This window comes from Scatophagus argus, chromosome 15 (assembly GCF_020382885.2).
Source record: "Scatophagus argus isolate fScaArg1 chromosome 15, fScaArg1.pri, whole genome shotgun sequence".
Lineage (NCBI taxonomy): Eukaryota > Metazoa > Chordata > Actinopteri > Scatophagidae > Scatophagus > Scatophagus argus.
Genome location: NC_058507.1, coordinates 16,535,731 through 16,552,403, shown reverse-complemented (window position 1 = coordinate 16,552,403; position 16,673 = coordinate 16,535,731). Strand labels below are relative to the sequence as shown.

Genomic DNA, 16,673 nt, shown 5'->3' with positions numbered 1-16,673 from the left:
CATTCTAACACTTTTTTTAGACGGGTTGGTGTGTTGGAGATCTGCTCTGCAGGGATGTGACCGACAAAGAGAGGGGAGGGAGCAAGCACCTCTCATCTGTCATGCATTTCCCCTTTGATTCAGCAGCAGCCACTGAATCTTATTTTCCAGTATTTCTCCCCCTGAGCGCTTTGTTCTGTGTTCAGCTGTGGAATGTGCTGCAGATCACAGTTAATTGTAAAAACCTTACAGCTCTGGTCTTGTTTTCTCTCTCTTTACCTTTTTTCCCCCCCCCTCTCACTAAAACGACCAAAGAAAGATTCAGGTTTGTGCCAAGATCAGACAAAGCAAGGGCGTTGATTCAGTCAGACCTACATCGCGAAGTCCCAGAGTGGAACGAAAATCTATGGCTTGAAAGTTATTATCTGTCTGCAATAAAATGTGGCTGTAGCTCACAAAACACTGGCTGTAAGCGCTCCCCAAGATACCTTTTAGAGTTTTTGCTCTTTTTTTCTTAAAGAAAATAAACAAGATCAAATGTGGACTCAAGTACAGAAGGAATAATGGATATAATGAATACACATGATAACATACATCTTCTTGTCTTTTCCACTTCTCTGCCTACATGTGATCTACTGCTATTGTCATTGTTTGCTCAGTGTCCAGAAATTCAACAAAACCATTATCTTTGTAATATCGGTTGGCCTTGAGTATTTCTTTACATTCAACCAACAGCTCTACTTTTACCCACAGGGCAAAAACTGTTTACAAATGAGCGACTACTGAACAAGCCAACCACTCCCCATAAGAGCTGCAGGCAGTCAGCCTTCCAACACGATCACTCTTACGATTTCATGTGAATTCTCACAGTTGTGAGTTTAACTACAGAAATTTAATTGCTAAGGTTCAATTTGCCAAACAAGCCAAATAAGAAGTAAAATGCAATATTTGCTCCACCTGTTGGTTGCAGTATGGTGATGCGGGGTAGCCACCTTCTGCAGACTTAAATAACCTGATCAGAGCTGAGCTGACTTTATAACTCAAAACTTAGCAAAATGTCCAAACCCTCAAAGGACTGAACACTGTGTACAGAGTATAAATTAGTTTGTTCATATCAACAGTAGTTCAGTTGCTTTAGGGTAAATGTCAGACTGTAAATACACACAAAGACGTGATGAAATGTTTGGAGAAAAAAAAAAATTGCTCCAGCACAAGCATCGTTTTCTTTTCAATCTTTTTTAAACAATATCATCACATATAAATTCTCTCTATCATAAATCAATTTGTGAGACATTTTACAAATCAAACTCAGCCTGAAGTACAGAAGAAAAGTACATTTACAAGTACAATAAGACACTGTGACACAAGGTTTGCTGAGTGAGAAACAGTAAGGCACCAATGCCGTCTATGGCATGGGTAGTGTCTAAACTAAAAGGAAAAAAAATCACCAGTTAAAACCAGTACTAATAACCAGAAGATTTTTTTTTTTTTTTTAAACGTGTCGAGAAAATGAAAGCACACAATACTGCAGAGCATAAACATTCAGTTTTAAAAGCCTTATTGGTGGATCACATCTTGTGAAAGATTAGCAAGACAAAGAGCTAGAAGCCTGCTCTCTCGGGTCTTTTTGTTTTTGCAGAGAAGCAAAGAAAGGTCACAATAATTTGATTTTCAAAAATTATTGATAAAAAAAAAACAATACCATGGAATACTTAATGATGCAATTTAAATACCGCTGAATTAATAGCAGCAACATCTACCTTAAGGTTTGAAGAGGTTTGAATTTCAGCTTCACAGATTTAAATAGAAAATACAAGCATCCAGAATTTCCATTTGCTCACCTGAAATCCTCTTTTTTTTTTTTTTTGTTTTTTTTTTGGATCACATGGTGATGAAACGTAACCTGATAAGAGAGAGGTGCGATCAAGCCCACATGTTATGATAAAGTTTTGATTTTGCTTGTTGAATTTTGGTGTCAGAATTGATACGAGACCGTATGATCCCTCTTTACACGTACATGTAAGCTACTGCCAAGCTATCTTTTACATGGTGTGTTTCACTGTTGTGCAGTAAAATATGTGCTTCTGTTTCACACTGTTAAAAAGCATCAAAAAGTCGTGACAGACTGTTTTCAGATGAGCTCCGTGGTTCACCGTCGCATCCCTTCCTGGTTTTGGGAAGGAAATGTGAAGAGGACACACACATGTGTTACCTCCTCTTCTAAAACACAAAATAAAAGGGAAACAACTGAGTAAACAACAGCAGCAATCCAAAACAGCATTGCTCACTGGGTGGGTTAAAATCTGATTCACTATTTAACTGTCTTGACACATTTTCTTCCCCTTTATCGATACAAAAATAGATAAGAAAACATTCACTGTATAGAAAGTATATGGCAGACAATCAAGAAGTGGGTTACTTTGTTCGAAATACCAGTAATTAAATTCAGAAACTGTCACACCCAACAAGAAAATGCAACAACTACCAAATCATGGCCCCCAACACCCCCTTTACTGTACCTTTCCAGTCAGTCACACTCACACACACACACACATACACACATCCACTTGGTAAACACTGCACAAAGCTAGCTTTCACCACAACTACAGGCACAGTAAAGAGTATATGTATTTTGTGTTGTCTGTAAATGAAGTAAGTGGCCACAGCTAAAAAAATGCCACCCATTCGCTCGTAGACGCTGTCAGTTTGTCGATGCACGCTGCGGCTCCTGTGAAAATACTTCTTAAAGTCTGAATTCCCTTCAGTGGTGCTGTGTTGTGTGTGTGCTTTCTGTAATTATGGATGTAGGTCTGTGTGCTTTGAGGGTGTGTCTGTGTCTGTTTCGAGTCCACTTAGAAGAAATTTTATGAACTGATTAAACCATAAGGCAAGGTGCGTGTGCATGCAGCCACAAGCACTGATTAGCACCAGAGCAGGTAAAAGAGATTAACAAGTACCTTAACTGTACTGCTGTGATGTGTTAACAATTTAGTTTTATTCAAGAGGTACCCATAAAAAAGTGTCTTAAATTGTCCTTGAAACTCTGTTAATAGAGGATGAAAACTTGACATCACCCAACTGCCACAGAAACTACTACGCTTTTTTATATATGCCATAATCGCATTCTGTCGACTGGTGTTTTCCAAAAATATCCAACAATGTGAAATGCTCATTTCTTCTCAGAGATCACAACTGAACTTGATCTCAGCGTGAACTGTGACGCCTCCACTGTCTGTGATGTCAGATTAAATGTCATGTAACTTGTTTGCCTTACAAAAGTGTCTAAAGTCATGTAGTTGTTGTTTTCTTTACTTAGCTTGGGCACAGACAGTGGTGAGATGTTTTGCCTCGTTGGTGTTGACTGAGAAAGACTCATCAGTGTGTAGTAATTCAGCTCATATCTTTAAATTAATTCTTCATAAGCTTGCTGAAATTCAAAATGGCCACCCTGTACTAGACCTTCAAATATCTCTCAACATGCCTCTATCCCCAGAGAGTCCTGCACAAAGCAACATGTAACTGCAATGGATTTGTAGTGGACACGTTTGGATGTGATGAGTTAAGCTTATGAAGTAATCTGCAACATATAACATGGAAGAAGTGGTGCCCAAAAACAATGATTTGATTGGGATGACACCTTTGCTTTAGACAACCAATATCAGGACAATCTCAAACTCTAAGCAGAAAAGTGATGTGTTTGCTTTTGTTTGCTCTCAGTCAGAGCACGCCACTAGTCCTGCCCTGTTCACTGCTGTATCGGGGAACTACGCTACACTCAGCTAGCTAGCTATAAAAATGGCTGTGGGTTGCAATTCTATGAAAAAAGCTTAAAGCATGTGAGAAATGTTTTTCGTTAAAATCACTATTATTAGTCATATATTACTAATATTGGGTGTGGTTTGCTTGAGGTAACATAAGCAAACAATGCTGCAACTGTGGTCAGATTTTGACTCAAATGTTCCTAAATTCTGACTGGTTCACGGTTATATATGACATCACCTTTTTTGACTAAGCTCCACCCATTTCTAACCAATGAGAGAAACAAGGAGTGATAAAATAGACTGTGTTCATGAGGGACCTGCTAATAGGAAGAAACCTGCTGAGAAAATAAGTTTTCAAGGCCCTTAACAACAACAACAACAACAATAATAATGATGGTGTAAACATTTGACCAAAGTCCAACTACAACTGGTGTGAAAAATGGCTGCTGATGTCATTTTCTAAATAAAAAAACTCTCGTGCTGGACTATTTTCCAGCTGTTTTCCAGCTTGTTGTACATGGGCAAGGAAAACAAAAAGGACAGTGGGTAGGAGGTGTGTGTGGGGACGCATGTCTCAGGGGCATTGATGTAAACCTTTCTGACATGAGATTAGGAATAATCCTGATATCAGTTGTTTGAGCTGGAGGTGAAGGTACACAAAGTTTGGCAACATGTTATGTTATTTTGAGCTCGGCCAGTTCAGCAGACAAAAACAGTGGCTGCCATCTACACAAACTTTAGGCAATCCATGAAAAGACATTGCAGCACTAACCATATGACTAATCAATTGCTGTGAGTGGTTGGACAAACAGTGACATGAAAGTGTTTATGCTATGCTAAAACTCTGAGTGCAGACACACTCTGATCTGTTTCTTTTTCTTCATCACTGACCCTGGTTCCCTGGACGTCTGTCACATTCCTCTGTCCCTGCTGAACTTATCCATTTCCAGCTGCTCTGTGCAGTTATCCTCACGCACTGTCTTCTGTTAGGACTCCAACAAACTGTGCCAGCGGCAAACCTGCTGTCCTTTAGACTCTTTCATCTGAGTCCAGTGCGTGAGCTCTTCCTCTCCAGAGCTGTTGAGGCCAAGCGAAATCCAGCCAATCATCTCCTTACGCTTCATGCTGCGTTTGTTGTAGACGGAGAGAATGAGCGTGACGTCTGAAAGCTGGAAAAGAGCTACCTGGAAGACAAACGTCTCTTTGTAGGTCGGGTTAGGCTGCCCTCGACAGATGGATGTCTTACACTTGGACATCTCATGGCCCATGGAGTTCAGTAAGGTCAGCTTAACATACGTATCTGAGCAAGAGACAGGTGGAGTGGACAGTTAGAGGGGGAACATTTTAAATCTGCGGTTTACAATGCTAACACATTTAGGTGTTTTCAAGGGATCAGGCACCTGTCTTGGGTAATATGTTATTTGTGCAAAATCCTTATGTTTCTCTAGCGTTTTCTCTTTCAATAAAAGCATTGCAGCCGTGATCCTCCTGCAGCAAAGTATGGCTGATTTTCCCCAGAAAGCATTTGCGTTTGTCACTGCAGTTGATGTATAAGATCATGACCACATAGGATGCAGTTTTCTCCTAATCACACACAAAGCGCAGCTGTTCCTGATAACAGAGAGTGAGAACTCAAAGGGTGCAAGGAGCGTTACCTCAGCCTTGTTGCTATGCAACTACTGCACATCTAACCTGACACAGAGGATAATCTTAAAGATAAAAATGGACAAGAAAAAGTTAGTAATAACGGCTGCTTGTGCTTAGAGGAGCCTCTTCTAAAACAGATACTAAAATTAATGTTCCTCATCAGGAAAGCCCTCTAGCAGCTACTATTATTTTTAAGTCAGTGTCATGACATGACACGAGCGCAGACTGTTAGAGCCCAGAGCAGTGTCCCAAAACGTGCTCTGTCCAAAACGTGAGTCACATATTAAGGAGGAGATGCACGCCTGCTGCAAACAAATGACACTGTCCAAAAACATACACTTAAGTGGCGGGTGCACAATTCTAACACGCTGTGACAATGAGATTAATCAGATGCAGCATGAACAACGAAATCCAGCTCAAGAGACGAATAATCAAAACCAAAATCAAATTACATTATCATCGTTCAAGGATTTAGATTTGGTACAGAGCACTTATATTTCTGCTATTTTGGTTCGCATGTCATTTCCCAGCTTTTTTCCCCCCCAGCTGATTCCCTTCTATTTTACTGTAAATCAGTGCTTATTCCAAAAAAATCATTCCCAATAAACCTCATTCATTTAACCCCAAAGAGGAAAAGGGCAAAGGAAAAACACTGCCATTATCAAGTAATTCAGCATTCACGGTTTCCTTATTCACTCCTCATTTCCATGCAGAAAATCATGATGTAAACTGAAGCCACAAATCCAGCTGAAAGTAAACGAGGCAAGACTGGCAATCACAATGGGTCTTTGAGAGTGTTTCGCCCCTCGTCTACAACCATACTCCATAATAATGCTGTGTATTATGTTCCTGTCTAAGAGGGAGTGTAAGGAATGAATTGCCGAGGCTTTCATGCTGTCGAGTGCCAGCTGCCTTCCAACGCCTAGGCTCACCGCCTCAAATCACACATTCAGTTGCTCTCTTTGACATAAAAGCACAGTGAAAAAAATAGCCTTGATTTCTTTTTTGACTGCTGCTGAATGGGCTCCGTAGAGCTGTGGATGTCTTAAGTGGTCAGTAGCGGTGATGCATGGCTCTTTGGTATTGTTGCTGAATGAGAGGGGCTGCGACTGATGATTAACTTGACTTGTCGCCTTGGTACTGTTTTGAAGTGATAGAAAAGGAGCTTTGAAATTGCATCTTTCACCGCGCTCTTCCCACTTTGTAAATCACACAAAGTCAATCAAGGCCTTCCTAAGAATTTTGCACAAAGATTTTTTTTCAGTGTTACCAGATGTGACTATTTTCTAAATGTAATTTGAAAACTATACAGTATGTGGATATGCTATTCAGGAAAGCACAAACAATCAAAATCTGACAGCTAGTCATTAGTTACAGACATTCATGGATATATGGAACACAGCAATTAATGGGAGGACAGTACAGTGTGACTTTTAGATGAATATTTATGCTCGTCTATTTCACACAAGTTCTGTTTTTGTTTTGTGTGCTGTAAGAAGAGCTGGAAAATGTAAAATTACACCCAAAGCATGCCAACGTGTACTGTGTGAATAAAGCCAGCAGTCTGTGATGCACAGCAGTTCCTCCGAGCTGGCCATCAGCCACCGAGCAAACCGGGCTGAGTTAGCATGAAAAGTGTTATTTCTGAGTGAAAACATGAAAGACTTCCGAGCACAAACACAAGACACAGGTAGAGGAGAGCGGTTTACAGGGCTGCATGCATTCAAAAACCGAGGCTCACAACAAGACGCGATCTTCATGGATACGTGTTTGAACCTTTATGTGGGTGGCAGTGACAATTCAAGTGTGAAGTAAATGCTATAGTTCCCAGCATCTCTTTACAATTAATTTTGATTTCACAGTAGGTTTTGGAAAACAAGGGTATTTGCTTTTTCCTTTTACAGCCAGGACAGGGTTAGCTTAGTTTAGCATGGAAACTGGAAAGGTGGTGAATTTCTTCACTTGTCACATTAAATTTGTGAAAAAGAGTTTTGGAGATTCATTATGTACATCAGTTGATAAATAATGAAAGAAAGTAAACAATGTAATTTACAAATGCTTTGTATTTAACTGGGTGCATCCATGAAGATAGCCCGAAAAGGTCTTCGTTTCAACAGCAATAGCACCTCACTTTAACAGGGACAGAGACTCACCTCTGATAATATAAACCTGTCCACCTATTAAGTGTTTTAGGCAACAGAACAGTCCATCTGACAACAAGGGTTGGACAGCAGTAAGAAAAACAATGGACCAAGATGTCAAAAAGATAGTAGGGTGAGAGAGTTTCAGGTGCAGACATAACAGAAGATGCAAGGAAAGAGAAACAGGGTCAGAAGGCCAACAACATTGCAAAAAGTTCAACAAGAGGCACTTTCTGTTTGAACTTGCTGCTTGGATCCCTTGAGACCGACTGCGGAGGCTGACCGGGAAATGAGGGAAGCCAGGGATCAAACCAGAGGAAAACTGAAAAGCAGGCAGCTGAGATAGACCTGACTATCTCTTTTTTGGAGAAGTTACAAGCTGTGCATAGCGTCTCTATGGCTAAGTTGTGACTGAACAAATTAAAATATAAATACAAATATAAAATATAAATATACATACATGTATTTAATAATAGTCTTTTGTGTCATTTCTGACCACGTATTTTTCCAAAAACGATTCAAACTCCTCATTTTCTAAGTACAAAGTACTTGAATGAGTCATATACTGTCAATAACATTAAGTTGGCCTAAAAGGCTAACATTAAACCAAACTGGTGGCCTGTATGCTTTGCTGATCTGTAAAAGTCAGGAAAACTACAAATTTTGTTTTTTTTTTGAATTTTTAAGTTTAGTGTAGAAAAATAACATGATTAGTTGTGAGATTTGCTATAGAAGCAGGTTAAGATACCACTTCACACACACTTCACATCATACATATTATGTAGGCCTGCCTAAACACAAATCTCTATGCACAGGCTCAACTTGTCCCTTTCCCACCTGACACGTCAAAAATTGTTTACACACTTCATTGCTCTTTTGGAGATTGGCCAAAATAAAACGTTTTAGAGTACTTACTGGGTGGCTTGTTGGCAGCCAGGTTTTTGAAATGGATGCCTTTGATGATCTCCACAGAGAGGCGTCCTGTTGTGGCGTTGTACACCAGGCCTACGAGGATCTCTGGTGTGGAAGTCTGACTGACTGACTGGAATGATGAGGCGCTTTCACTGCATGTCATGTCTGAGAGGCTGACCTGGGACTCACCACCCTGAAAATGTTGGCAAACATTCAGAAAAAAACTGATATGTTTTTTTTAAAAACACCATTTAGATTTATTAGTTCCTATCGCTTTAATTTCTAACATTTTGAAAAACCCAGTGTACATAAGCATTGTAATTTTGATGACACTATGGGTATGGCAACTGACTGGCTCAGCGTCTCCCTCCCTGAGTTTGTACTGCTACACCTGCCAAGCTTTGTGTTTCTGCACAGCACTTATGCAGTCTACAATAATAAATGGGCAAGATTAACCACTGGTAATTCTTGTCATTTCTGAAAACAATGGATTAACAGATGCTGCCAAAAGCAGACTTCTCACTTCTCATTTCATCAACTATAGCTGGCAGACTAAGCTAATGTTCGCATGAGTTGGTGGAAATGCTGATGTTGAGAAATCTTCCCTTCCCCCGCCAATTTGTGTATCTTATCGCCTTAATTTGAGCAATGCTTGATCTCAACCTCACATAACCTGTCCCAACATAAATCCTAATCCCAGTTATGGGGGCCAACGGTATGAAAAATGCATAGGTGCAGTTACTACTGAGGCCTAGTTAGCTGCGTATGTTAATGACTGCATTTACACTGGAGTCATGTACATGCTCTGTATGTTTCAGAAAGGCTAAAAAAATGGCAAGGCAATGTGCACTTATTTTTCAGCACCATATGTTGCTCTTTTGCTCAAGCACTAAAATAATAAAATGAGAAACGATAAGAGCAAACTCAACCAACATGACAGATTTCTTATATGCTAATGAACTGTGGTTTGAAATACATTAACTGCTTAGCTGCCTTTTTTTAGGTTGCCTTTTCTCATTGTACTGTGTATTTAAATTGCTGAATCAGATACATTAAACCAACAAGGCAAACAGAGGTAGCTGCTTTCTAAAACAAGATCTTAATGCTCTTCCAGGCTACAAAATATAACCTCAATCTGAGAGTGTTATCCAGTCACATGAAATATCAACCATTCTAGAGCAGCAATTAGTGAGGTGTTATGAGAGCACTTGAAAGCCAACACCCGCTTTGATCCTACTTACCGGGAGAGCACAGCATGGGTCTAATATGACCGGCACAGACATTTTGCCCTGAAGGTTGAGCTTGGTGAGGTAGAACACCTTTTCCCCGAACACCTTCTCCTTTTTCATCCGCCGCATACTATAAAGGCGGAATCGGATGGCATAATTGCTGATCATCTCTGACTCCACATGGCTAAAGCGGAAGGTCTCTGTGAAGATTGGGCATGGGCCTCTCTGGATTCCTGTCTTCGCCCTCTGCTTCTTGGTAGGCAGCAACACCAGGTGGACCTGCCAGGAGATGTTGCCAGTGCGTTTTAGGGCAGGAAGGTCTGTTACTGCCATAATGGTGACTGCCAGCTGCTGTTCCTCTGAGTCAAAATCAAACACCACATCCAGAGTACCATATTTTGCAATTGGATCTGGTTCATAACCTTTAGGGAGCCGAGCTGCAGATCCTCCGGCCGACATGTCCTAAAGAAACCAATGAGATGTTCACTGTGCAATAAAAACCTTAATATGCATTTCCAGTCATAACTGGAATAACTGGTCTTTACCTCTGGGCTGAGGACAGCTGTACTGTCACTGGGTACATCCTCCTCGTAGCCCTTGTTGAGGTAACTCTCAGTCTCGGGGCCATCACTGCCCTCGCTGGGGCATTTGCCAAAGGACAGGTGGGGACTACCACTGGTATGGGATAGATCACACTTTGCATCTCCGAGATCCGACAGTGTACAGGACATCCTCGGAGAACCATTCTCATCCTGATAAGGAGGTGGCTGAAGCTCATCCAGTGGAGGTGTTCGTCTCATCCTCTGGATGCAGTTGGCTGTTTAAAAGGATAGCAGAAAAGAGAGGCAAATTATATCGTAACAATAAACATAATATCATGTAACATACGACATATGATTTAAACCGTGCAGAGAAAGTCAAAAGTGATCTTCTCTTTGTCATGCAAAGGACAGAGCTCTAGCACTGCAATGACGGTCAATTAATCAATTGGTTGGTCAGATTAACTACTAGAATAAATCCTATTGACTTTTCATCTAAAGTCACTACAAATCAAAGTTTTGACTTCATCCTGTGAAATGTCTCACAATATCCTTGACAAATTGGCATAAACTTAAAGTTCTTGATGATCAATCCACCTGACCCTGGTGATCCCTTGACCAGGGGCATTTATTATATTATTATATTATTATATTATTATTATCATTACATTAAAAAAATACTTGTTCTCGTCTTGCAGGCTGACATAAAGTAAAATTTATATACATTGATATTTCTGTTTTTAAAAAGACTCCGTATCCTAAGAATGGCTGCTTGTTGAAAAGTCGATACATTGAAATATAACGATCAAAGTTGCAAGTGTGCGGCTTTCCCATTCTGTTTTATCAGTGGAAAGTCATACTGGCATTAACATTTAGTTCAAAGCACAGTGTGCATCAATAGAGTCTTAAATACCTGCTGGCATGGCTGTAGACACCTGCAGACATAGCTATTACTGTAGGCAAGGCAATTTTAGTTTTTTAGCAGATTTTATACTGAGGATAGCTTAAAGTGCTTTACAAAATACCCTAAATTTTAAGTAAAACCAATGCCAAACAGACCTTCACCTTGATGTAAAGATATCCTGAATTAAGATCTTCTGGAAGTTTGTTTCATATTAGAGCAGCAAAAGCAGTTCCTGGGGTTTAGGGTCTAAGGAAGTGCATTATTCACACTATAGGCTGGTAAATATTGGTTTTATTTAGAAGAACTACCAGCTCAAAATTCATTTTGAAAACAATGCCAGATAAACTCACGACTCACCCCCAAATTAGATTAGAGCAAAGGATGAATTTACTGACAGTGAAGCAGTCATTACTAAAGGATCACTCAATCATTAAAGCATACATACTTCTAATGATCCTTATGTAACTTTATTCTACATTCTGCTGAGATTCTAAATTATTGTAAACACTTAAACACACTAGTGGTGAATTACAATTCGGGTTTGTCTTTTCTGGAATAATGTACTGTACAATTCCATTCATGTGATTCTTTATCGCTGATATATTTAACTTATATTTCATTTCACTTTGGGAAATGGAAGAGTCTGCCCATCCCAATGAGGATAAAGCGCTCTGTGTGAGGAATCTTTTGAATGAAACCTAAATAAAACACCGGGTATGCACGATTAAAGGACTCAACCAAATACTTCTTAATCTTCCAAAGATTTCATGCCTCTCACCTTTCTAAATGATTCAGTTGCCTGGAAGGCAAAGAATGACGCTACACTGAGAGCCTCTGTGGCACACACAAGAACCTTGAATAGTGTTGTCAGCTGCATTCTGAAATCTGCCTCCCTTGTCCAATTTGGATTCACAAAAATTGAGCAGGCGATGCTAATACTCCCATAGGGACACTAGCGAAGCTTTAAACCTCGGTCTCTTGCAAAAAAAGAAAGAAAGAAAGAAAACAAAAGACGAAGAAGAAAATAACTTGGAAAAAATCCTCTTCTTTTTCTGTCTTCTAACTTTTGGAAAAATCCAACACTGTGATGACGCAATTCCAGCGTTCTCCAAAGTTCTTGAAACTTTCACTCTTAATAATATCAGTGAGGCACCACCTCAAAGTGGCACATAACAGTGGCAGGATGGAGGCAAAGGAGTCTTAACTAAGTGTCATGGAGGGCTTGATAAAAGGAGCAAATCCATTTTCAGCAGTTTTTTTTTTCCCGCTGAGCTGGGGGCGGTTGATTTGATGGAAGCTGCTGTGTAAAAGCACTACTCTTTTCTACAGCCCGCTAATTGGGATGGTTACCATTCCTCCTCTCGTCTAACCCACCCTTCCTTCACAGTTTCATCCCCTCTGTGCTGGCAGTCGCCTTGTTTTGCCTTCTTGTGCCTCTATGAGTGAAGAAACAGTTTGTGCTTTGGGAATCTTGACTGTAAAACTACTGTGAAAGGTATAAATATTTTAGGTGACAAATGAGTAGAGCAGCACTTAATTGACTGTGACCATAACCATATAATGCAGGCAGTGAAGGCTCCAACCCCTTTAGGCAAAAGGCCAAAATCAGTTTATGTGGTGCGCTACTGCCCACTGAATATCTGTATTGGTAGTATCATCTCCCTGATTTAAACGAAGCATTATAAAACTTAAGTAAACTGAAATAAGTAATAAGTTATAGTACTACTTCTAGAAGCAGGGGGAAAAAAATCCCTGGTTGCGGCACTCATGTCTGACAGTTTAAAATGATCATTAGCTCAAGACTGGAAGCTGGGAAACAGTAACCAGGTTCTATCCAAAAATGAGAAATCTATCTACCAACACCAGTTAAAGAAATAATTCACCCAAAAAATGAAAATCCAGTCAATATCTGCTCATCCCGATGTTGATGGAAAGTTGGATGTCCACGTAACGTTTCTGGAGCTTCACAGCAGAACAGCTTTGCAGCATTCTCTTAAACAACTGCAGAATTTGAGGACTAGTTTTAAAATGTGAAAAAACAAACAAACAAACAAAAAAATGCTTCTAGCTTAGCGGTGTCAGTGAAGATTTCAGATGGTCGTAAATAATGGTTTAGTCGAAATCAATTTCAGGTGTTGGGGCTTCCAAAGAGACTTGGATTACGTTGGACCATTTTATGTTTTTTTTCCTTTTAGGTTATTTTTTTACATTTTAATGCAAGCCGCCCCCAGCTTCTTCAGTTGTTTAGGAGAATGCTATAACACTGTTTTTCCGTGAAGCATCAGAAATGATTTGAGAACTAAAAAACGCCTGTTCTTGGGGGTGAGTTGGTAATTCTCATTTCTGGGTGCACTGTTCCTTAACAGTTAACATGTTGTATCTTGCATGCTTTCATGTCATTCAGAAACTAAAAACTGGTAAAGTTGTACAAGTTGTGATTTTACAGGTAATAACTGAACATTATGAATCCATCTACTTTTGTTAGCATTATTCTGCTTCTGACTGATCTAACTCTAACCTTGTGATTGGCTTATCCTGATATTCTCACCCTAAACAGCCTCACTCTTCATGCCTAAACCTAACCAAAAAAATCAGTGGGATCCATAATAACACAGTGACAATGTGCAGGACGATTACTCGGCTGAGCACATAGCCAGTCCAGCTGTTTCCTTCAGCTTCCTGTTACGCCAACTCCGCTTGCTCTAGCTTCATGTTTACATTACATGAGAAATACAAATTTTATAGGCCTATTTCCCAAAATGGCTAACAATACCTCTGAGACTTATTTATGATGCTTTTAAGTACCATCTTAGGCATGTCTGCATTTACTCCATGACAAAAAGCAGTGAGATAACTGCTGGACTGATTCTTCACCAGAAAAAGTCAACTTTTCTATGATTTCACGTCTAAAGTAGCCTGATATACAAAAGTAACGATAATGAAAACAAAGTCTAAATTCTTTAAACACGGATAGTACTTTTCCTCTTATGATTTTGCTGGCTTGAATAATTTTACCGATACTGAAATGATTCATGAAGAAATACTGTGACATGCGGCTACGCAACAGTGCCCTGATCAGGCGTTCATGACAGCTTGCTCATCTCAGAGAAGAGAAAGGAAGTTGGTCAGGACAAACCTCCAATTAATTCTCTCTTGCTGCTTACTTCCTATTTTGGGATTGCTGAGCAGTGCCACCAGGGCACCCACTCCACCTAATTCTGCAGCCTCTGCACAATCCTGCTCATGTATAATACATATGTCCTGAGGATAGAGCCCCTCATACTCACAGACAAACATGAGCAGCAGTGGGAGTCGAAACAAAAACACAAATGCCTCAGAACTTTTACGACAGTTTGTGTTAAATTAATGAAATGGAGTCTACTCTCTCAGCTATGTCATGGAAACTACCCATGTCGAAATTTCTAACAATATTTCTTGTTTTGGAGGCACTATGATGCGATCACTGCTAATCCATGATGGCTTGCTGAGAAAAGCTCAGCCATCAAAGCCTTACCACAGGGAGGAAAATAATGACCATCTAGTACTTTCAACCAAACGCAGCCATGGACGGACAGAGTTCTCGCTACACTTCCTCTCTTGGCTACAGACCGAATTACTGTGTAGCAGATTACAAATAAACTGCAACAATAATCTGATTATCCAAAAAAAGTTTAGAGAAAGTGCAAATGCATCTGAAATCCTCTGTGTGGATAAGTTTTCTTTTAGGTCCAAAATCCTTGTTGGTTGTTGGTCAGATAAAACATTTCATAAGGGGCATTTTTCTCTTCTCTACTTTCTGACAATGATAGGCAAAACCATTAATAACATAATTGCAAAGATAATTAGTTTGGAGATATTTAGCCACAAGAAGACCACGTTTTCTTATAAAAGATCACAAGACAGACAAGTTGGGAATATGTGGTCAAAATAATGTTATTTATTTACACTGTTATTTAAAATGTAATTTAAGGATGATTTATGATGGTACAACTGAAACATGCCATTTCATGTCACTGTAGATCTACAGGATAATACCTACATGAAGAACAATCTAAATGTACCCTGTGCATGGACAACAAGTAATCAGTAATGATTTAAAGACGATTTAAAGAAACATGTTCTCACTCTTGTCAGAGAGCCACCTGACTGACAGCCAAGAATCACTGATGTAAATTTAAGTGTTGACTGTGGCTGGAAGAAATTAAATCATGCTGTTGCCTTCCAATTTTGATCAGATGATCCCCCAACGGGAAATCTGTTAGTATTACAAAAGGAAAATTATCTTCTGCATATGTCACTGAAGCCATCTGAAAATCTTTCAATATGATATCATCAGCATGTGGTGCCACAGTTCTGGACCCTGACTGAGGATGACAGGGACCATCTAGTGGTTGTAAGGAGACTTGCACTTTTCACAGCACTTGCATAACAACAACCTTGTGCAGTGCGTTGCTTCTTTACTAATGGAGTCAGAAGCATGTCATGCACTATTTATCCCTCAGCTACACATTCAAACACTGCTTTAAATAGATTGCGCCAGACACTCAGCCCTGGAACTCAATGTCTTATATAACACAAAGCCGGTTCAGACATGATTCACCAGTTGACGACACTGGCAAATATTAGACTCTTTTTATCTTTGAAAAACAATGTCAGACATAAACACGACTGATTTCTGTCTGAGGATGTCGAAGCATGTCAGATTTGCATTTCTGCGTCCAAACAAAACTCCAACATTCGAGTCTGATCTGCGGGACATTGTCGCATCTTTATATAAGATCAGGTGTCTCTCATAGAAAAACAGGTACATAGTCTATCAATGGCTCTTGTGCACAGTTACAAACCACAGTATCAAGTTTACAGGTATAAAACTAATAATTAATAATTTGTTAACAGATATCAACATATGAATGCAGAATCTGTAGACAAGGAATAAGATTTTGGTATCAAAGGTTCCTGGTTTTTGTTCGAAGTCTGCAGTGTGAGTAGTAAAGACTAATTGTTTATTACTAATTGTATAATTGTTCTTTTTATCTTTTTTCATATCCTTATTGGTAATTCTTCGGTTACGATAATCATGTAGTGAATATTTGATAATGTGACAGTCCTACCAGTTATGTTTGAGCAGGCTTTGGGTGCATGAAGGTAAACAGTCCGTGTGAAGAACAAAAGAAGCAGAACACATAATGCTGATATGCGGTCTTGAAACCCATTGCTTTATGCTAAGCCGACAATTTAGCTTTTTATTCGCTCATTTTTGTGAGCTAAGAAAAACACAAGCCTGATGGCCAAGGTGCTCCCCAAGGTTCTCATCCTGCTGCTGGGACGAGAGGACTGCTGTCTTTCTTTTTTCTCCCCTGCAGTAGGGGGAAGATCGAGGCTAAATAAACAGACAAACTGTTCTTTATTGTCTTTAATGTGCACGTCATTAGTAGACAGTGTGTCCCAGGAGTTAGAGGGTGCTGCTAGGCCAATTTTAATGCCTTTGGACAGATCCAGGTTAGCTGTTCATGTTAAGCTAAACTAACCAGCTACCGGTTATAGCTTCATATTTCACGTAA

General features: G+C 39.7%; 1 protein-coding gene across 4 annotated transcripts in view; it reads right to left on the bottom strand.

Annotated features, from left to right (window-relative positions):
* Nucleotides 1-3,011: 3,011 nt before the first annotated feature.
* The window catches only part of syt14a (synaptotagmin XIVa), a 34,664-nt gene continuing 21,002 nt past the window's right edge, over nt 3,012-16,673 (bottom strand). For 3 of the 4 annotated variants that reach the window (XM_046413618.1, XM_046413617.1, XM_046413619.1), the window contains 4 exons: nt 10,215-10,486; nt 9,682-10,131; nt 8,444-8,633; nt 3,012-5,040 (listed from right to left, as the gene is read on the bottom strand). In XM_046413618.1, the coding sequence (XP_046269574.1) occupies nt 4,727-5,040; nt 8,444-8,633; nt 9,682-10,131; nt 10,215-10,486 (1,226 nt within the window). In that variant the 3' untranslated portion in view covers nt 3,012-4,726. Of the gene's footprint in view, nt 5,041-7,540; nt 7,619-8,443; nt 8,634-9,681; nt 10,132-10,214; nt 10,487-16,673 lie in introns of all 4 variants that reach the window. The other variant, XM_046413621.1, reaches the window with a different exon arrangement.